General features: G+C 43.6%; 1 protein-coding gene across 4 annotated transcripts; it reads left to right on the forward strand.

Annotated features, from left to right (window-relative positions):
• The first annotated feature begins 5,944 nt into the window (after positions 1 to 5,944).
• Positions 5,945 to 21,394, forward strand: LOC129833564 (LIM domain-containing protein 2-like). Of its 4 annotated transcripts, none has more exons than XM_055898247.1 (5): positions 5,946 to 6,150; positions 16,852 to 16,984; positions 17,082 to 17,126; positions 17,441 to 17,577; positions 17,656 to 21,394. In XM_055898247.1, exons 2-5 carry the CDS (start codon positions 16,976 to 16,978, stop codon positions 17,813 to 17,815), a joined length of 351 nt encoding a protein of 116 aa, XP_055754222.1. In that variant the 5' UTR covers positions 5,946 to 6,150; positions 16,852 to 16,975; the 3' UTR covers positions 17,816 to 21,394. The 4 variants fall into 4 exon arrangements, with proteins under 4 accessions (XP_055754225.1, XP_055754222.1, XP_055754223.1 ...); XM_055898248.1 differs by having other exon boundaries at positions 16,873 to 16,984; XM_055898249.1 differs by lacking the exon at positions 16,852 to 16,984 and having other exon boundaries at positions 5,948 to 6,150.
• The last annotated feature ends 773 nt before the right edge of the window (positions 21,395 to 22,167 follow it).

The raw sequence follows: 22,167 nt of genomic DNA on the forward strand, positions 1-22,167 counted from the left end.
ACTGTTTTATAGTCACCGTTGGCTTCATGGTGAAATCTCTGAGTTGTTTCCTTCCTCTCAGGCAACTGATTGGGAAGGACACCTGTATCTTTGCAGTGACTGCTGTGTATTGATACCGTCCAAAGTATACAGGTTGATCCAGAGCATCCCAAACATGCTCAATGGGAAACATGTCTGGTGAGTATGCAGGTCGTGGAAGAACTGTGACATTATAAGCTTCCAGGAATTGTGTACAGATCCTTGTGACATGGGGCTGTGTATTATCATGCTGAAACATGAGGTGATGGCGGCGGATGAATGGCACAACAATGGGCCTCAGGATTGGCATTCAAATTGCCATCAATAAAATGCAATTGTGTTCGTTATGCCTGCCCAAACCACAACCGCCGCAATGGGGTACTCTGTTCACAACGTTGACATTAGCAAACTGCTCACCCACATAATGTCATACACGTGGTCTGCGGTTGTAAGGCCGGTTGGACGTATTGCCAAATTCTCTCGAAACGACAAGAGAGAAAATTGAGAGAGAAAGAATTAGAGGGAGCATACTTAAATTCACAAAGGACACCGAACGAGACAGGAGAAATACTCCAGATAAAACAGACTGAACCTAGCCCTCCGACACAAACTATTGCAGCATAAATATTGGAGGCTGACGCAGTAGGGGTTGGGAGACACCTTGGCCCTGTCCGACGATCCCCATGGACAGGGCCAAACAGGCAGGATATGACCCCACCCACTTTGCCAAAGCACAGCCCCCACACCACTAGAGGGATACGTTCAACCACCAACTTACCATCCTTAGACAAGGCCGAGTATAGCCCACAAAGATCTTCCCCCGGGCACGAACCCGAGGGGGGAGCCAACCCGGACAGGAAGATCATGTCAGTGACTCAACCCACTCAAGTGATGCATGGAAGTGCACCTGTAAGCCAGTGATGCAGCCGCCGTAATAGGGTTAGAGGCAGAGAATCCCAGTGGAGAGATGGGAACCGGCCAGGCAGAGAATCCCAGTGGAGAGATGGGAACCGGCCAGGCAGAGACAGCAAGGTCGGTTCGTCGCTCCAGTGCCTTTCTATTCAGCTTCACACCCCTCGGCCAGACTTACTGAAGAGATGAGTCTTCAATAAAGACTTAAAGGTCGAGAGAGTCTGCATCTCTGACAAGGATAGGCAGACCATTCCATAAAATTGAAGCTCTATAGGAGAAAGCCCTGCCTCCAGCTGTTTGCTTAGAAATTCTAGGGACAGTAAGGCGGCCTGTGTCTTGTGACCGTAGCGTACGTGTAGGTATGTATGGCAGGACCAAATCGTAAAGGTAGGTAGGAGCAAGCCCATGTAATGCTTTGTAGGTTAGCAGTAAAACCTTGAAATCAGCCCTAGCCTTAACAGGAAGCCAGTGTAGAGGCTAGCACTGGAGTAATATGATAAAAAATGTTGGTTCTAGTCAAGATTCTAGCAGCCGTGTTTAGCACTAACTGAAGTTTATTTAGTGCTTTATCCGGGTAGCTGGAAAGTAGAGCATTGCAGTAGTCTAATATAGAAGTGACAAAAGCATGGATTAATTTTTCAGCATCATTTTTGGACAGAAAGTTTCTGATTTTTGCAATGTATCGAAGACGGAAAAAGACTGTCCTTGAAATATTCTTGATATGTTCGTCAAAAGAGAGATCAGGGTCCAGAGTAACGCCGAGGTCCTTCAGTTTTTTTTTGAGGTGACTGTACAAACATCAAGATAAAGTGTCAGATCCAACAGAAGATCTTTGTTTCTTGGGACCGAGAACTAGCATCTCTGTTTTGTCCGAGTTTAAGAAATAAAACATTTGTCGCTGTCCACTTATGTCTTAAACATTGGCTTCCAGGGTGGGTAATTTTTGGGCTTCACCATGCTTCATTGAAATGTACGGCTGTGTCGTCCGCAAAGCAGTGAAAGTTAACATTGTTTCCAAATGACATGACATACCAATTTGGGTTTCCAATCTCTCCAAAAGAATGTGGTGATCGATGGTATCAAAAGCAGCACTAAGGTCTAGGAGCACGAGGACAGATGCAGAGCCTTGGTCTGACGCCATTAAATGTAATTTACCACCTTCACGAGTGCAGTCTCAGTGCTCTGATGGGGTCTAAAACCAGACTGAAGTGTTTCATATACATTATTTGTCTTCAGGAAGGCCGTGAGTTGCTGCGCAACAGCTTTTTCTAACATTTTTGAGAGGAATGGGAGATTCGATAAGGCCAATAGTTTTTTATATTTTCTGGGTCAAGGTTTGGCTTTTTCAAGAGAGGCTTTATTACGGCCACTTTTAGTGAGTTTGGTACATATCCGGTGGATAGGGAGCTGTTTATTATATTCAACATAGGAGGGCAAAGGAAGCAGCTCTTTCAGTAGTTTAGTTGGAATAGGGTCCAGTATGCAGCTTGAAGGTTTAGAGGCCAAGACTATTTTCATCAATGTGTCAAGAGATATAGTATGAAAAACTTGAGTGTCTCTCTTGATCATAGGTCCTGGCAGTGTTGTGCAGACTCAGGACAACTGAGCTTTGGAGAAATACGCCGATTTAAAGAGGAGTCTAATGATCATGATCTTTTCGTCAAAGAAGTGTGCTCTTCATAGATGAATCCCGGTTTCAACTGTACCGGGCAGATGCTAGACAGTGTGTTTGGTGTTGTGTGGGTGAGCGGTTTGCTGACGTAAGCATGGTGAACGGAGTGCCTCATAGTGGTGGTGTGGTTATGGTATGGGCAGGCATTAACTACGGACAATCTATGGATTTCCAGTTATGTGAAATCCATAGATTAGGGCCTAATATATTTATATTAACTGATATCCTTATATGAACTGTAACTCAGTACAATCTTTGAAATTGTTGCATGTTGTGTTTATATTTTTGTTCGGTGTATATCAAAAATGTACTTCATTTTTTAATGAATATTACTAACCAATTAAACTAATTTTGGCCAAGGGATCCACGGAATAAATGTAGAGGGTGTAATACAATGTAATATTATTAATTTACAATATATGTCCTTATCCCTGGGCAACATGGGCCTGGGAGGCTCACAGGAATATTGGTATCCACAGTTCTCTGCCAATTATACATTTTTCAACTCAATACTTGTATTTCCCCCACCCATTATTTTTTTTTACATGAATACACTGTAATTTTAGCTTTAAAACTGCTACGTTTTCTCTTTTGCAGGATATTAGCTTTAAAACTGCAACAACAACATCTCTTTGCCACATGGCAATCTGTAGAATTTCAGAAATTTAGCATAAACTGCTAAATGTTCTCTCCGATGCCAAGAGATGGGCCTTTCAAATCTTCCTTCCATGGGCCTGAGACGTGCGTTGTCTGGCCATTCACTGCCCGAAGTCATAGTAAAGCTTCTTGTATGCTATTATCTCACTAGAGTTGTGTTCAGATTGTGGGGATCCCTGATGAATTTGCTAATTTAAGGGGTCCATGGCCCCAAAAAGTTTGAGAATCCCTGATTTAACTTATTGCCATGCATACTTTTGCACTTTACTCGTTTGCTAATCGAATAGCATTGTAGCATCTTAACCCTTTTTGTTCAAGTGGATTTAATTTAGTGCCCATGTCGATAAGCTTTGCAGAGCTACCCATGGCTTTACCTCCCACCCGTCCTTTTATTTTGCATTTAGAAAAGACAACCCCATCCTATGAACCTAAACATCACTCTTGTCCTTTCAGCTCTTTTGTTCAGCTCCGTGAGATTGAGAGGTTGGCCAAAGATATTCTGGTGGACTCATCCGTGTGGTGCAGGGAGACATCAGAGGTAAGAGCCGTGGCTCTTCTGATTGCAAATTCTACCAGATTATGTAGTGAGTCATTCACTGCACTGGATTGGCTCCAGCAAAACCCTTGGTGACACTCCTCACTGAAGTAACTAAACACCCCACTGCCGTGCTTTCTGAATGTTAGCAGGATTCATAGTCAATGGTGCACTAATGTCAATACTCAGTATTCAAATACAGGGTGAAAAACTAGCTGGATGGATGACAGGAAAAAGGTGGTGGACACGGGCTGCTTCTGCTTTTACTAAGTGACATTCATATGTTTGTTTCCAAAGACCTTGTGTAAAGTACCAGTTTTTATTTTCATCGTACCAGTAACTCTTTCTTAATGCAGCCACACAACACCTCTGATCTGCAGCCTTACATACAATCTATCTGATACTCATCGAGCCAACATCAATGTGTTACGTGCAATACTATTGCAGGTATTGCCATAGACCTGCAGGGTCTTCAGACTTGAGTCTCCTCAAAAACAGTTAGTTAGAGCGTACAGTATGTCTGATACTGAAAGTAATGTGTGTACAGGCCACTGGGCTCTGGTATAAAACATTGTAAATGATCCCACACCACCAACAACCATAATGCAATCACAATAACACCCCACTAGATGGTAGGTGTTTTCCAGTCTCAAGAGTAACAACCCCAACCCTTTTCTCTCAGTACAGAATAGCCTATACACCATCCCCCACTTAGACCCACACACCCTTCTACTTCTAGTGTGATGAAGGCCTCTCAACATCTGTTTTCAATAACTGGACTCTGGGTCACCCTTGACTCCACACAAAATGCACTTACATGGACCTAACAGTTAATGAAGACATCTGCAGCAAACGACACAGCCATTTCACACTTAACTCTTTAGTCTTTTTTATTACCATACACAACCAATTGCTTTCATGGTATTTTAAGCGCTACTATTATCATGCTCAACTTTTGCATGCATGTTATATTTAAACACAGGTTTCCATCACAAAGCCAACTGTTGGCAAGACTGGGCATAACAGACTTGTGCTGTGAATGTTAGTTACGCTGAGCAGGAATTAAGGGTTGAGTGTGCTATTCTTCGAGCTATTACAAATTATTTGAATTCGGCAGGATTTCTCAGCCTCTTAAATGTGGAACTTGTTCTATGCTGGGCCACAGGCCAAAGAGTGGTTCATACCTACCTACCCAGGCATAAACCTCAACAGTCAATGGACTTTGGACAGAAATGTGCTGAGATTTGTTACATGTGTAACGGATGTGAAATGGCTAGCTAGTTAGCGGGTGCGCGCTAGTAGCATTTCAATCAGTTACGTCACTTGCTCTGAGACTTGAGTAGTGTTGCCCCTTGCTTTGCAAGGGCCGTGGCTTTTGTGGAGCGATGGGTAACGACTGTGCTTCGTGGGCGACCGTTGTTGATGTGTGCAGAGGGTCCCTGGTTCGCGCCCGTGTCGGGGCGAGGGGATGGTTTAAAGTTATACTTTTACATTGATGCTGTTGACCCGGACCACTGGTTGCTGCGGAAAAGGAGGAGGTTGAAAGGGGGGTGAGTGTAACGGATGTGAAATGGCTAGCTAGTTAGCGGGTGCGAGCTAGTACCATTTCAATCAGTTACGTCACTTGCTCTGAGACTTGAGTAGTGTTGCCCCTTGCTTTGCAAGGGCCGTGGCTTTTGTGGAGCGATGGGTAACGACCGTGCTTCGTGGGAAACTGTTGTTGATGTGTGCAGAGGGTCCCTGGTTCGCGCCCGTGTCGGGGCGAGGGGACGGTTTAAAGTTATACTGTTACACATGTACAGTGCACTTTGGGTTCTTTGTCATCTGCAGCACACAAAACATTAGTGGCAGTGCAGTCAGACTATGTGTAGATTAGTCGAAAGGTGTTTCCCCATGTACTGTATGTATTGATTTGTTAATATATTTTTTAAAGAGTCGAAAGGTGCTTTTTTTTAACCCTGTCAGCAAAAGGGATGACAATTAGTTGTGATGTATGGATATTCATGTGTTAGTTTATTTTTTATTTTAAACCTAGGACTGATTTACACTGTTAATCTTTTTTGAATCCCTTTTTCAAAAGAATTACCGTTTCAGTACAAGGAGGTGGGTTAAGAGAGCGGGGTGGGGTGAAGGAGAGAGACCCGGGGGGCGACTAGAACCAATAGCGTGCAACATCCTGCTAATATAAAGAACAAAAAAAAACGACTCTCGAAAAACAAGAGCAGGGGAGCCAAGCTGAGGTAACTCGCCGGGTCTGTAGGAAGAATCCTGACAGCAGAAATCGGGGAAACGAATGAGAAAGCAATCGATCACCAAATTCTCTTTGTATTTAAACGTTGACTAAAGTACACAGATGGTAAGTGCTTCTCGGCCATTTCTCGCGGTTCTTGTACAGAGATGGCTAGCTAGCGACAGCATACCCTCTCTTCCCCCCTCCCTCTCCTTTTGTGATGAGGTGATGTCCACTCGATGCTAACTCGCTAGCTACCAAGGTTGCTAGCCACCCATTCCGTTTTTTGGTGGAATGACTCATGTTTACCCTGCTGTTCTGTTTTTAAATAGGGCAAAAAAGTGCAATGTAACGTTATTTTATTGCACTGTTCCAACTTGCCATCTCTGATATTTTTTTTGTTGCTCGCTAATTAATCAATTCGGCATTATGTACGACATTTTGCAGCCACCCAGCATTGCACTCAATGAGTATCTCGAACGATCCATATTTACTGGTTACGTTAGCTTGCGAGCTAGCGCAATAACGGAGCACTGTTCTCACTGGTTGAGGCTTTGTTTTGTTATGCCTCAAGTGAAGCTTTAAACAGTCATATTGTCTGTCATGTTTTAGGTTAAAGTGCACTTGATTAACGTTAGTTTGATCATTCTGATGTAGAATCAGAAGGAAATGTGCACTGTCGATCGCCTTTGTTGGTTTTCTCAACAGATTGTGGCTGTGGATAGTATAAATGTTTTTATTTTGACAATTTATTGCCAATCATATACATATACATCACTCGGTTTGGCTTTAGAAGCGCTCTCTGGCTGTCTGAAATTCTTAATGTCTACGTACTGTTATTACCTAATCATGCCAGCCATTAGTTGGTGCACAGAACCTGGCGTCTCTCCCCTGTTACATAAAGTGCTGTGGAAGGGATTCTGGTGTGGTGGGCGCAAGGCGGTTAAGAACTGGAAAGCAATGAGCCGACCGCATCTTTGCAAGCCAAAGCTGTGTCATGGTGAACAGTATTAGCCTAGAAATGCATCAATTATATCATATCTTTATTTATTGTAACACCCCTGTAAATTATCTGGCTCCCTGCGAGCTCATGACAGTAGCAGCATGGCCCAGCAGTAGCAGAGTGGGTAAAGTACCTGTTTCAAATGTTCTTCTCTTCCATCCCGCATAATGTTCTCCGAGTTGAGACCTTGGAGAACACATTTACAGCGCTACCTGCGGTCTTGCCAGACCAGCTCTATCAAATCAAGACGCCGATCTCCATAATTACTGCCTTGACATATGATCATTTTCGTTTACCGCCACTTTGTGGGTACAGACTGGGGATCTGTAGATGTGCTGTCTGTAATTTTGGCCCAGTGTTTGCCGAGGATTGACACATGGTTTGAAGACAGATTTACGTCAATGCTGGCGGATTTGTGGGGCAAGCTTCTGTGGCGAGACAACGTTTGTTCTGAGTGATGGACTTCTGCGTCTACTTGTATTGACACCTAGGCTGCATTGAGAATTGCACCTGCAGTTTGCTTGAAACATTTACATTGTACAGCCATATGCACCATTGCCCAATGACTTGTCAAAGGCACATACTGCCTCTGAGGGAAGGCTTTGGTCACAATGTAAAATGTGTTCATTACATTACTTGCAGGTCCAATTGAAGTAACCATATAGTGCACATGTTTCATTTACACAACTATGGGAAATGTTTACACTTTTTTTGAGTGAACAGCTCCAAATGCACTTCATTGAGCTTTCCTCCATAGCTGGCGGGTCCTCATGGTGTCAGTTTTTTTTTTTTAATTTTACAGACGTCACAGAGATGGTCTGTTGGGATGGTGTAGCTGACAGTACCTAACTACAGTCATTGGACAAGGAGTGCAAAAAGAGAACGGTCAGGTGCTGTATGTTTTAGGTGCAGATCAATGGAGGGTGTGAGTGGGAGATGCATCAGCTGTTGTGTGTTAGATAGAAGAGGACTATGAATGAGTAAAGGTAGGGAGCCAAAGCTGCCCAGTTGGTTATGGCCATTTTAGCTAGCCTAATGGTACAGTTAAATTATTCATAGTTTTTGATACCTCAGTCTTTGAGTCAGGGTATCATTGAACAATAGCCTGACATAAGATGAACTAAGACATGGTCTAATGACAAATGTCATTCCCTTGTAGAATGCATTTTAACAATTAATGTTTTTTGAAACATTTAATTTAATTCAGTCATTATGTAGCGCACTTGGGTAGAAGTCGCAAATATAGTTAACTAGCAATGAACCATAGTCGGGAAATAAACATGTCTGAAATAATCCAATCATTGTTTTTAATGCCCTGGAGGGATGTAAGACTTCATTCACACAGCATTATGGGATTTATCCCAGCTGTTTCTGCCCCAAACTTTTCCGCTCCTGTCTTTATTATTGTGACATGGAAGCCTCTTGAAAACAAACTTCCTAAATGGCACTAACTGTTCATTGTGTTTAAACCTGCTCTATTGTATCGTTGCTTGTTGTGAATAACACTTTTTTTGTTGATGCGAACTCAACAAGACGTTTAAACCTTTTCATCGGTTAGATAACCTTCCTATTAGCTGTTCTTACAACCTAGTACCAAGCAATTGCAATCACATTGGGAGGCCCCAAGGACCAACTGTGCACACTGCCCAGTAAAAAATGTAACATTTTCCACAGCAACCTCGCCTCGCGTGAGAATGACAGCAGCAAAGTGTCTACATGTGCAGTATATACTGTGGGCAACCTGGTTTACTGAGGAATGCCTACTGCATCACACACCACCCACTTTTCATATGTTGGGATGCGTAGGCTTAAAAGTTCATGCTTTTGCCTCCTGCCTCTGCTGTCACACCGCCTGATACACCTTCTGCCCCCTTTGCCTTTTATCTTACGCTGTAGTTGTAAAATCTCCCAGGTTTTGTGAAATTCCAATGGAATGGTAGACTTCAGATTTGCATGTGTTTTGGTCAACGCGATGGGACCCGTCTTCCTGAATTCCTGTCTCTCCACAGGCTTTGGTTGCACAACTTTCTCTTCTCTGCTGTACGTCGTATCAGGTCTGAGGTTTGACGCTGAGGGCTGTTTTTTGAGTGACTTCATTAAATGCATGATCAGCGGCTTCTCGCTGGATCACTACATGCTAAAGTTAATAGAGCGCAATATTGTTAAAGGCTGACCTCGAGCCTTTAGCCTTTGTGGGTTCAAATCTCAGATTAAACATTTCTCGTTCACCTTTTTGAGACGGGATGTCCGTAAAATGTTTGGTTATGCCAGTGGGAATGTGTGAAAGCTGAGTAGATGTTATTCAGAGGTTTTCTTTAGACAATCTTGACCCCTGTTTTTCAGTCTCAGCTGTTACCTCCCTAGACAGGTTTCACATCTGTGATTATGGCATTGAGGCTCTCTGTCACTAGTCATATAAGGACAACCTCTCTCACCGCAGCCTCACAGGAAATGGCCTCCCCTAACGTGTAAGTGAAGATAGACTTTTCAACTGACAGAGGTCGGAAAGAAACCTGCTAATTTAGTGGCTTTACAGCCTCGATACTGCTTCACTTATTTGTTAGCTGAGGCTTGTTCATTGGACATGGTGGCCTTGTTTCAGATCCACCTGTGACCAAAAAAGCCCACTGACTTTCCCTTCTCACCCCAGTACCATCCATCTCTAGCTACTTAGCTGTGAAATCGCCTTAACATACTGCACTATCAATGTAGGTGTTTACAATCTCACCATGTTTAACCTGCAGATCGATGTGCCTCAGAGTGGAGACTGACATTCACAACGGCAGATATACGGTGCAAAAGTTGTCCATGCTTCGTCAATGGGCCACGAGTCCGATTCTGGGACAAGGAGTGCTCTCCTTCAAGGAGTGACTAGGAGTCTATTTGGCTCCAGTAAAAAAATAATATGAATTGTTACGAATGGCTCATTTGAGAGAAGACGTCCTCCTGAAATCTGACATGTATGATAGATGTTGTTGTAATCTAAAGGTATTCCTATTAACTTCCAGTGTGGTGAGACTTTATCACTGTTACGTCATACCAGACGGATTTCTGCCTGCTTGAACACCATCAACTCGGATGCATATGAAATGACCCAGGGAATCGATAGAACATCACTCGGATCCCAATTATCAAATTGTATTTGTCACATGCGCCGCATACAACAGGTGTAGACCTTACAGTGAAATGCCTACTTACAAGTCCCTAACCAACAGTGCGGTTTAAATAAAATGTAAAAAATACAGATAATAAATAAAACTAACAAGTAATTAAAGAGCAGCTGTAAAATAACAATAGCGAGAAAATATATAGGGGGGGGGGGGGGTACCGGCACAGAGTCAATGTGCGGGGGCACCGGTTAGTTGAGGTAATATGTACATGTAGGTAGAGCTAGTAAAGTGACTATGCATAGAAGATAAGAGTAGCAGCGGTGTAAAAGAAGGGGGGAGGGGGGGGGGGGGGGCAATGCAAGTAGTCTGGGTAGTCATTTGAGTAGATGTTCAGGAGTCTTATGGCTTGGGGGTAGAAGCTGTTTAGAAGCCTCTTGGGCCTAGACCTGGCGCTCCGGTACCGCTTGCTGTGCAGTAGCAGAGAGAACAGTCTATGACTAGGGTGGCTGGACTCCTTGACTATTTTTAGGGCCTTCCTCTCACACTGCCTTGTATAGAAGTGCCTTGCGGTCATAGGCCGAGCAGTTGCCATACCAGGCAGTGATGCAACCAGTCAGGATGCTCTCAATGGTGCAGCTGTAGAACCTTATGAGGATCTGAGGACCCGTGCCAAATCTTTTCAGTCTTCTGAGGGGGAATAGGTTTTGTCATGCCCTCTTCACGACTGTCTTGGTGTGCTTGGACCATGTTAGTTTGGTGATGTGGACACCAAGGAACTTGAAGCTCTCGACCTGCTAAACTGCAGCCCCGTCGATGAGAACGGGGGGTGTCCTCGGCTCTCATTTTCCTGTAGTCCTCAATCATCTCCTTTGTCTTGATCACGTTGAGGGAGAGGTTGTTGTCCTGGCACCACAAGGCCATGTCTCTGACTTTCTCCCTATAGGCTGTCTCGTCATTGGTAGGCCTGATCACTGACATTGTTGTGCCTGGCCACGCAGTCATGAGTGAACAGGGAGTACAGGAGGGGACTGAGCACGCACCCCTGAGGGGCCCCTGTGTTGAGTATCAGCTTGGTGGATGTGTTGTTACCTACCCTTATTACCTGGGGGTGGCCTGTCAGGAAGTCCAGGATCCAGTTGCAAAGGGAGGTGTTTAGTCCCACAGTCCTTAGCTTATTGATGAGCTTTGAGGGCAATACTGTATTGAACGCTGTGCTATAGTCAATGAATAGCATTCCCACGTAGGTGTTCCTTTTGTCCAGTGTGGAGTGCATTAGAGGTTGGGCCGGTATGCAAATTGGAGTGGGTCTAGGGTTTCTGGGATGATGGTGTTGATGTGAGCCATGTCCAGCCTTTCAAAGAACTTCATGGCTACAGACGTGAGTGCTACAGGTTTGTAGTCATTTAGGAAAGTTGCCTTGGTGTTCTTGGGCACAGGCACTACGGTGGTCTGCTTAAAACATGTTGGTATTACACACGCGGACAGGGAGAGGTTGAAAATGTCAGTAAAGACACTTGCCAGTTGGTCAGCGCATGCTCGCAGTACACATCCTGGTAATCTGTCTGGCCATGCGGCCTTGTGAATGATGACCTGTCTAAAGGTCTTACTCACATCAGCTGCGGAGCGCATGATCAGTCTTCTGGAACAGCTGGTGCTCTCATGCATGTTTCAGTGCCATTTGCCTCGCAGCGAGCATAAAGTAGTTTAGCTCGTGTCACTGGGCAGCTCTCGACTGTGCTTCCCTTTGTAGTCTGTAATGGTTTGAAAGTCCTGCCACATCTGACGAGCGTCAGAGCCGGTGTACTACGATTCAATCTTAGTCCTGTATTGACGCTTTGCCTGTTTTGATGGTTTGTCGGCGGGCATAGCAGGATTTCATAAGCTTCCGGGGGTAGAGTCCCACTCCTTGAGAGTGGCAGCTTTAGCTCAGTGCGGATGTTGCCTGTAATCCATGGCTTCAGGTTGGGGTATGTACGTACGGTCACTGTGGGGACGACGTCATTGATGCACTTATTGATGAATCCAATGACTGATGTAGTGTATTCCTCAATGCCATTGGAGGAATCCCGGAACATATTCCAGTCTGTGCTAGCAAAACTCCTGTAGCTTAGCATCTGCTTCATCTGACCACTTTTTACATTTTTATTGATCTAGTCACTGGTGCTTTCTACTTTTTTTCCCCCCTGTGGTTGCACATTTAACATGCTGATAGAAATTTGGTAAGACGGATTTAAGTTTCCCTGCATTAAAGTCCCCGGCTACTAGGAGCGCCGCCTCTGGTTGAGCTTTTTTCTTGTTTGCTTATGACGGAATACAGCTCATTCAATGTGCCAGCCTCTGACTGTGGTGGTATATAAACAGCTGTGAAAAATACAGACAAACTCTCTAGGTAGATAGTGTGGTCTACAGCTTATCATGAGATACTCTACCACAGGCAAGCAATAGCTCGAGACTTCCTTAGATATTGTGCACCAGCTGTTATTTTCAAAAATACAAAGTACGCCGCCCCTTCTTACCAGACGCCGCTGTTCTATTCTATCGGTACAGCGTATAACTAGCCAGCTGTATGTTGATGGTGTCGTCGTTCAGCCACTACTCCATGAAGTATAAGATGTTAGTTTTAATGTCCCGTTGGTAGTTTAATCTTCAGCGTAACTCGTCAATTTTATTCTCCAGAGATTGCACGTTTGCTAGCAGAATGGAAGGAAGTGGGGGTTTATTCGATCGCCTACAAATTCTCAGAAGGCAGTCTGCCCTTTGGCCACCTTCTCTGCCTCTTCATGCAAATCACGGGGATCTGGACCTGTTCCCGAGAAAGCAGTATATTGTTCGCGTCGGGCTTGTCAGAATCGTTAAAGGACAGGCAGAATCCTTTTTTTCCCCATGCTGAGTAATCGTGGTCCTGATGTCCAGTTCTTTTCGGTCATAAGAGACTAGTGGGAACATTATGTACTAAATAAAAAAAGCAAGCAAACTAACTAAATAAACAATTGGTTGGGGGGGGGGGGTATAACGTCTACCATTTTTTTCATGGTGCCGTTCACCCATTCTGAATATAACATTCAGAATGGGTGGCCCGTTAACAAGCTGGTGTAATCGTAGTGCATTTTTTATGTTTATTTTCCATCCCTCGGTCTCATCAAGGGGTGCAGGTCAGCGTTCTAAAAATAAGATGCGCAGAGAGACTAACTGAAATTAATGGCCACTGAATTCTTTCAACATCTAGGGCCAGTTTCACTACTATGTGTACGTTACCGTAAGAACACTGGGTGATCTCTCGCTCCGTGTGTGTGTGTCACACAGCCTGGGGTGAAAAGTTAGGAAAATGAAAAGTTAAGGAAACTTACCAGCACCAAGTCCCGTAGCCTTTCTACTCTAGATGGAAACATTGATGTCCCATGACTGTTAATATTCCTGACTGGAGCTGTAACCTTTCTAAAAGGGGCAGATTTAGGCTAGTTATCTCTGTATAAACATACGCAAATATTGGACAGAGGTCTGGCTTATGCTTTCTAACGCTGACCGTTTCAAAGTTGTAAATGGAATTCATAGACGATGCTTACCCATGCAAGCACGCACTTGATGCTCCCAACCCTTCCCTCAATACTTTTATTACATTTACATTTAAGTCATTTAGCAGACGCTCTTGTCCAGAGCGACTTACAAATTGGTGCATTCACCTTATGACATCATTATTAGGGAAGAGCTAGCCCCAGTGTGGTTTCCCTGGGCCTGAACACACATCCCCTGGTGAAGGCCTCTATCTTCGAAGCAGGTTGCTGTCACCCACAGACCCCCTGCCATTGGGGTGGTCTGAGCTCCAGGGGAACAGGCAATGGGATTTATCATTGTAATGAGATTAGGAGCTACTCATCAGAGCGGGAGATTCTCAACCTTATCTGACTGTGGGTGTAGCACAGCAGGGCCTAACTGCTGCATGGAAGAATCTCAAATGCAGTAAGAGTGGCCTACCTGAAACTCAAACAGAAATGTGGTGTGAATAAGTGACAGGTAAGAGACTGAATTTTAATGTTGCTAACGGTGGGAGCCAGATCTAGCAAAAGTTATTTTCTCTCTGGCTGGAGACTTTAGTAAGTGGTTCCAACTTCAGACTAATCTAAATGGGTACACCAAATTGTAATTGAATTACCATGTGTTAATCTAATGGGAAGCCTGCATCTAGTCTACTGTTTTTGAGCACATTTAGTTGTGTGCATGGTAGGCACACCACAATGTTCATATTGTCCCTCTGTCCTTCTCACCATTTAAGGAGAGGTTTGGTCTATGCACACATCATTCCCTGTGGTAGTTATCTGATGTAATCAGCCTGTGCTCTAAGCCCAGTGGGGGGCAGTTAGCTGTAGCAGGCTCCCCACAGGGACTCTTAAAGTATGTGTCATCACTACTTCCTGCCACAGTCAGTTTTTGGTCGGCTGTCAGTGGCTTGTCTTCATGTACAAATAAGGCAAAAGAAGACAGATGGCACCAGCCATGTAGAAGCCTTCCAGGAATGAATGAATGCCTGCCTGCCATGGAATCTATTCTTGTTTTCATTATATTTTAATGACTATGGCGATTCTGGGCTTCAGTTTTATCTTGTGCAGCCTGAATTGGTGATTAACTTTTCTGTAAGGTACTGTACGTTGCATGCTGTGATAAAACAGGAAACCATTGCCTTTTTGAAGCAGTTTATCTTATGACATATGAGGCTCCTGTTGAGTGTTACTCATGGTTGCTCTCTTGTTGCAACAGGAAGTGAGTTTACCATGCAGCCAACTAAGCAGTGCACCCTGTACCCTACCCAAATATGAGAATGAAGGAGACTTGGTGAGGAGGAAGATGGTCCGGATGGTGATTGCATCTACAGGAAGTTGCAGTCCCTCCATCAGACATTCCGTTCTCACAAACTAAGGCAACACCCCAGCTTCCTCAGTCATTCAGTTTAAAGATATCTGACATGATTTTCACATCAGGGTTCAGTAGTGAGTGGGTGACAGTTACGCCAATGCAAAAATTGCTCATTTGATCATTTCAATTTTAGACTACCAATTGGATTCCCAAAGTCTCTGGTAACTGTATCTGTGCACATGCTAGGTGATGTGTAAGGGCTTTTGGGGAGCTCTTCTTTGACCCTAATGGCTGCCAGTTGTGAAGTGCAACATGATTGAATCAGTGGCTGATGGGTTTCACACTCAACCGCTTGTAACGGCTCAACATTATTTCAGTTTAATGGAGTTTTTCGGGCCGTTCCAATGAGGAGCTGGATTTGTAGTGAACAACCCATTTCCCTGTGGATCAGTGCTCTGTGTCCTCTCCCCTTCAACGTGTGTGAATGTAGCCGAAATGTCCCTTTCTGCTGCACAGGCTTCATGGAAGGGCTGTGGCGAGAATTTATTTTATTTATTTTTATTTTTTATTTTACCAGGTAAGTTGACTGAGAACACGTTCTCATTTGCAGCAACGACCTGGGGAATAGTTACAGGGGAGAGGAGGGGGATGAATGAGCCAATTGTAAACTGGGGATTATTAGGTGACCATGGTGGTTTGAGGGCCAGATTGGGAATTTAGCCAGGACACCGGGGTTAACACCCCTACTCTTACGATAAGTGCCATGGGATCTTTAATGACCTCAGAGTCAGGACACCCGTTTAACGTCCCATCCGAAAGACGGCACCCTATACAGGACAGTGTCCCCAATCACTGCCCTGGGGCATTGGGATATTTTTTAGACCAGAGGAAAGGGTGCCTCCTACTGGCCCTCCAACACCACTTGGAGAATGTGAATGTGTGAATGAGAATGTGGCGGCGCACAGTTGTCTGTCAAATGAGGAGCCCCCCCTCTGACTACTACCACCAATCTCCTTACGTAACAGTCAGGGTTTAGATGTCTGCAGTGGACGTTCCCAGAGAGCAGTCCTTTTCAGTGCGTCTGCCTAAATGCGTGTGTCTGTGTGTCTGTCTGCTAATTGACCTGACCTCCAGCTTCAGGGCGTGGACGTCAATGTGGAGAAATTGCTGAAGCCTGTCGGTCACATACTTTTGACGTATAGTTCTTCACCAGGCGTGTTGAGAGCAAGGTGTGACCGCTTTGACCAATTGCTTGACCCATGTCTGTCCTGTGGACGTTCAGACTTTTGTGACCTAGTTTCAAACCAACTCTAAGCCACTCCACAATGATCTGCTAGGTCAACATCTGTTAGCAATATGGCAGACAATATGATACCGATCCTGCCCTCATGGGAGTCAGTGCCAACAGTAGGATCAAGGAGTTTGTGTATGTTGAAAGTAACTTGTTTGTGTACGGTATAATGCAGTTGTCATGGATAGGAATGAGTGTTCAGGGTCTCTCTGTAGAGTCAAGTTGAAGCAGGAAGTCCATGGATGTTGTCAGAGCATAGGGCTTTGGAGCCACGAGTAGAGACATGAGACAGGCCTCCATTACATAATGCCTTTAGTTCTATAGACCTGAATGGTGCTCTCTGTAAAGGCCAAGCTCTCACACTGAACTGTTGTAAGGTTTGTGAACAAATGTTTTTTTATTGACTTGAAGTTGTACATCAGAATTCCAGCTTAGTGATTTAGTGTAACACTGGCATTGGTTGCTTTTTTAAACCGCTGTGCTGTGTGCGCAAGTCGAGAGCATCCTACGGATGTCCGTAACATCACGCTTGGGGTTAATATTTTAAATGGTTGTGCTACCCTATGTGTGTTCAGTGTACCTACTCACATGTCCAGACAGAAGGTAGCTGACCTGCCTTCTGGGGAGTACAGTACACTGACAGATGGAGCTGCCGAGAGGGAGAGAGCGGGGAAACTACTGAGATGAAAGAAGGATATTATGGACACGGTATTGTCAATATAACAGGGGAAATCCTGAATGCTCACACTTCTGTTGTAATAACACTAAATAGGAAAGTACTGAGGTTTACTCATTTTTATTCCAGGACAACAGAAATGCCCCTGAAGATAAACCTGTCCAGCGCTCCAAAGTAAATATACCTCCATTATCCCCCCCCCTTGTCCTGGTTTCAACCCAGTAGGACATTATCTTTTAATCACTATCCTTCTCCATTACCTGTCTGGCTAGGTGTCTCACCCTACTGACCTTTACTCAGATGTCATTTAAATGTCATCCATAATGGGACCCCAGTTTATATACCAGTATATGTTTTCACATACACTCAACAGCAACTCCATTCGAGAGATTATAGACAACTGAGCAAGTTGAGATGATGCTGCATTTATCCATTGAAACACATGTTTGAAGCCATAGTAACGGTGTGGTTTTTGTTCATGTGCATAGTCCTTCAGCTTCAAGACACCGAGGGAGGTGTGCTCGTCATGTGAGAAGACCGTCTACCCCATGGAGAGATTGGTGGCTAACAACCTGATATTCCACTCGGCCTGTTTTTGCTGCAAACACTGCAACACCAAACTCAGGTGAGACTCTCTCACTCACTCACTCCATATCAGACTGTGTTGTTCTTTTGTTTATATTCTGCCCCTCCCTCCCTGCAGCCTGGGCACATTTGCTGCCCTTTCGGGTGATTTCTACTGCAAGCCGCACTTCCAGCAGCTCTTCAAGAGCAAAGGCAACTATGATGAGGGCTTTGGCCGCAAGCAGCACAAGGAGCTTTGGACCTCCAAGGAGGGAGAGAACATAACAAAGACTGCGTAGCCACGCCTGTCTGTCCCAACCCTTCTCCCACGGGAAAGGCTATACGGACACTCCTGACCTGCAAACCCACTTTTATTTTCAGAATTGGTAACGGTCGGGGTTAGTTTTAGATTTTGGGTAGTTTTGCAGGTCAGCAGTATCCTGCTGGTATTTCCCATCTCATCCCCAAAGCTGCCTCTTCTCCACCTCCAACATGTCATAAAGAGCACCAACATGTCGTGGGGGGTGCAGTCAACGCTCCTGTGCGCTCGCTCCACATCATGGAAGACAGACACATCCACTATGACTGGCCAGTCACGCCCCTGTTGCTCGACATTTTATTTAGTGGGGTGTTTATTACTTTCATTTGGTTTTAGTATCATGTTACATTTGCTCTTCTGAAATGGTTGATTGTGACCAAACTGCTTATTCACAAACCAGTGGTATGTTTTTGCTGTCTGTTTGAGGACTACATTATTGTTTTCTTGTTTATTTTTCGGATAAATTTGCACCCTTTTGACGCAACAGGCGCAAGGACCGTATGCTCAGGTGAACATATGGTAAGAGAAGCTGGAGTTCACTCTAAGCTGTAGCGCATACTCAGGTCAACCATACTGAGCTAGGTTCATTAGCAACTTTGTATTTTATGACCTCTTTTTAGTTCCATATAGTCAATTAAATCTAACACCAATTTTAACGACCGGTCCTCTGCATTGCGGTAGCACCGGCGGAAGCCAATTTGTGAGTTTGTCAGGGTTCACTTATCTGAGAAACAAACACGGTACTGTGAAACTGTCACACATTCTCTCTCTCTGGGTACAGTTAGTTGAATTCTGTCTTACTGTTCAAATGTTTTTTTGCTCCTATGATCTGAATGGCTGCTAGGTTTCAGTTCTGCATGTTTGTTCTGTATGAGTCTTAGCTGTCATACCTTTTAGACTGTACTGCCCTCCTGTGTTCTGGATGACTTTTTACAACTAATCCGCTTCATTGACTCTTAATCTCACTCTACTGGTTTTAAAATGCACTCTTTGCTCTTATTTGCTGGGTTTGACTGTCATGCGATAAGTTGCTCTCACTCGTAGAGGCTTTCTTTTGTCTTTATTCTGAATGAGAAGTATCTCATAGGTGTTTGTACATAGCTTGTGCTTAGTGAACATATCGCACTATACTGTGCACATATGACCATGCATGTTAACCAGACAAGTCAATGTTTGATTGGCAGGGAATATAGCCTAACAGGAAACCACAACTGTCAAGCTAATATCCCCTGCTGCTTCCTGTCCACGCAGAGCTGTCTGTTCATGTGCTAAGTTGGTGTGTAAAACTAAGCGGGACTTTTGGATCTTTCAAGACAACTGTGAACTCTGGTGGGGCAAAAATGTCAAATCCTGATGTCTGTTATCTGCCAATTGGGAAAGTCAGCTCTAGAAAGAGGCCAGAGTTCCTGACGCAGAATTATGAGTTGGATGACTGTTTGGAGAAAAAAAATCCCATCCAGCTTTTTTTATTTTTGAGTTCCCTGTTGTCTTGAATGCTTGAAAGTCTGAGAATTCCGTGTTCTGAATGCGGCAGAAATTCACATATGACTGGGATGTCCTGATGAGGCCACAAGTGAAATCACATAATGTAAGAAAATATATATATTATCGTGCTTCTCCAGTGACATCAGATCTGCGAACATAAATATCTTTTTATTTTTTTTATTAATGCCACAGGGCTTTCTTGTCTTGACTGCATCACGTGATTCTGAGCAGAGGTGGTGGATTTGAAGATGGTTCACTTCAGGCTGTTTACCATTGGGGGAAAACGTCAGTTTCAGTTTGCTGAACAGGGTGGATCTCCCATCGACACCAATGTGATAGATAGCAGCTGCGTCTGGTCTACTTTATTGACTAATGTAACCAGAAAATGAGGGCGTGGGATGTCTCCCTGCTTCATCTCTGATTTTGAGCACCAGGACCTAGTACTATATGAGGGGTGGGGGCTAACAGGGAATGTTGTTTGACCTGGGGCATGTTCAGGGGAATTCCTACGCAGTGCGTAAAGCCCGGGCCTACAGTGCCCTGAACCTCAGAGTAGCGCCTCCTGGTGGGAGAAGAGCGGTAGGAAATGCTTGAGTCAGTTCAGCAAATCCCAGTCAAGGCTTGAGATATTACATATCACACAATTGTCAATAAACACGTTTGCCCCCAGTAATTTCTTCTGTATGGCTTTTGCAAATTTTTTAAAGATGTGGGAGTGGCCTCGGGATGAAACTGTTGTGCAACAGGTATTTTTAGGTTGGAATGTTCTAAAGCGACACCTGCTTTGGCCAACAAACTCAATAGACAATATTTTATTTTCTTCATTCTTGCTTTGGAATGAGACTAAAGCCATTGAATTACATCATTTGGGAAGTATTCAATGCCACAACACTTGAATGACACAATGTATATTGTGATGTAAAGTTTACTGTGAATTATATACTGGGTAGTTCGAGCCCTGCATGCTGATTGGCTGAAAGCCGTGGTATATCAGACCGCATACCACGGGTATGACAAATCTATTTTTACTGATCTAATTACATTGGTAACCAGTTTATAATAGCAATAAGGCGCCTTGGTGGTTTGTGCTATGTTGGGCATATACCACACCTCGGGCTTCATTGCTTAATTAGAGCATGCTTTGCAGAATAGAAAATAAAATGTTACTTTTTGATTAGTAAAGCCTTAAAAATAAATGGCAAAAACCATGGCCCAACATTATTGCTTTTCAAAACAAATTTTATTTGTAATTTTTTTTTGAGTGCACATACCTTTCTCCCTGTTCCAGCCTATCCCCTGTGAATGAAAATAATCCTTCTGCTTGTTTTCCACTTAGTCCTTGTGGTGGATATGAGTGGCATAACTCAGCCAGAAGTTTACGTACCCGCTCATCCTCCACTCTCTTGAATGGTTTTCATTTTGTCATTACATTTCCTCAAGTTGTAAAGTTATCTATTTGTTTTTAAAATGTTGTAACGGTCCTCGAGATCACCCAGAATGCTTTGTAACCAAGAACATCATATCAAATAACACTGTGTCCGTATCGTCTGTTATGTGTGAGGAGTGTGCCAAGGTACAATGGCGTTATCCTGTGAATAAACATTCTTTGTATAGAGAAACAAACGGAAAGAAAGAAGGTACTTTTCCATACTGGTGCCAGGAGGTTCAGGTCTGTGAGAGCTGTGTGACTGTGTGTGTTCTGCGAGTCATGTAGTTGTGTGCAAAATTGGATGTTGACTTAACATTTATTTTTCAATGCAGGTGTCACTGTTGTCAAAATGTAAATGTATGCATTTAAAAACAAAAACATTCTGTATAACTTGACCTGTGGATGGTGGCCTTACAAGCAAAAGGACGTTTTGGCTCTTACTCGTCTTTCACCTCTACTCTCTTCTTCTTTTGGATTATTACTCCAGTTAAATTGTGTTGTAGAAGAACATGATAATAATGTGATTTGTCCCAACCTACACATACACACAATCAAATGTATTTTGTTCAATCATTTTCTTTCAGTAGTTTATTTTAGTTTTTTACATGCTTTTGGAAAAATAAATGAAGATGCTGGTGTTGATAAGTGAGGTGGTTGTCTTTATTACATGATGAGTAAATGCAGTGCATATTTGATACTAGTCATTTGTTGGGTAAATAGTAGGCCTTTTTTATGAATTGTATATGAGCTAGTGTGTTTCATATATACTGTTATAGACTCTTTCAGATGCTCAACAACAGGAGTTGTTTTAGTTCGAGGTGCCTGAAGAAAACAGAATAGAGCATCAATATTGTCTCCTACTGGTACAGATGTGTTATCTTAATTCGACCAGTTCCCTCACAGGAGAAAAATAATAATCCTGCAGCAACAGGACATTTTTATTATTAAATGGATGATAATGAGTGGACATTATTTGTAGGGGTTGATACAGATATAGGATCTTAATTTGATCACCCTGTTGGAGGATAAATGTAAAATGTCTAGTGTATTTGAGATTTTAAAAGGATTCTGAAGTTTGTCATTTCCATTTTGAAATTTCAGACTTGATTTGACATTAAACACTATAAAGTATGGCTTTTGTGGCATCATTCATCAAGTCTTGCTGGCCCTATAGTTCTATGGAATAATCTACACTCACACAAACTATATTACAGCCCTGGGTGCAGATTTGTAAGACCCTATATTGAATTGAATGTGTCAAATGTCACTGAAGTTCATGAGTTCAGTCAAGTTGAAGTCAAATGCCATATACTTTTAATTAAGGATGATATTTGGTCTTCATAATGGTATCTGCTCATGGTATTTGTTGTCAGCACTCTGTCTAAAAAGTCCTTATGTGATGGAGAACGCATAAGTGA

The sequence above is a fragment of the Salvelinus fontinalis genome, chromosome 34 (genome assembly GCF_029448725.1).
Source record: "Salvelinus fontinalis isolate EN_2023a chromosome 34, ASM2944872v1, whole genome shotgun sequence".
NCBI classification, from domain to species: Eukaryota; Metazoa; Chordata; class Actinopteri; order Salmoniformes; family Salmonidae; genus Salvelinus; species Salvelinus fontinalis.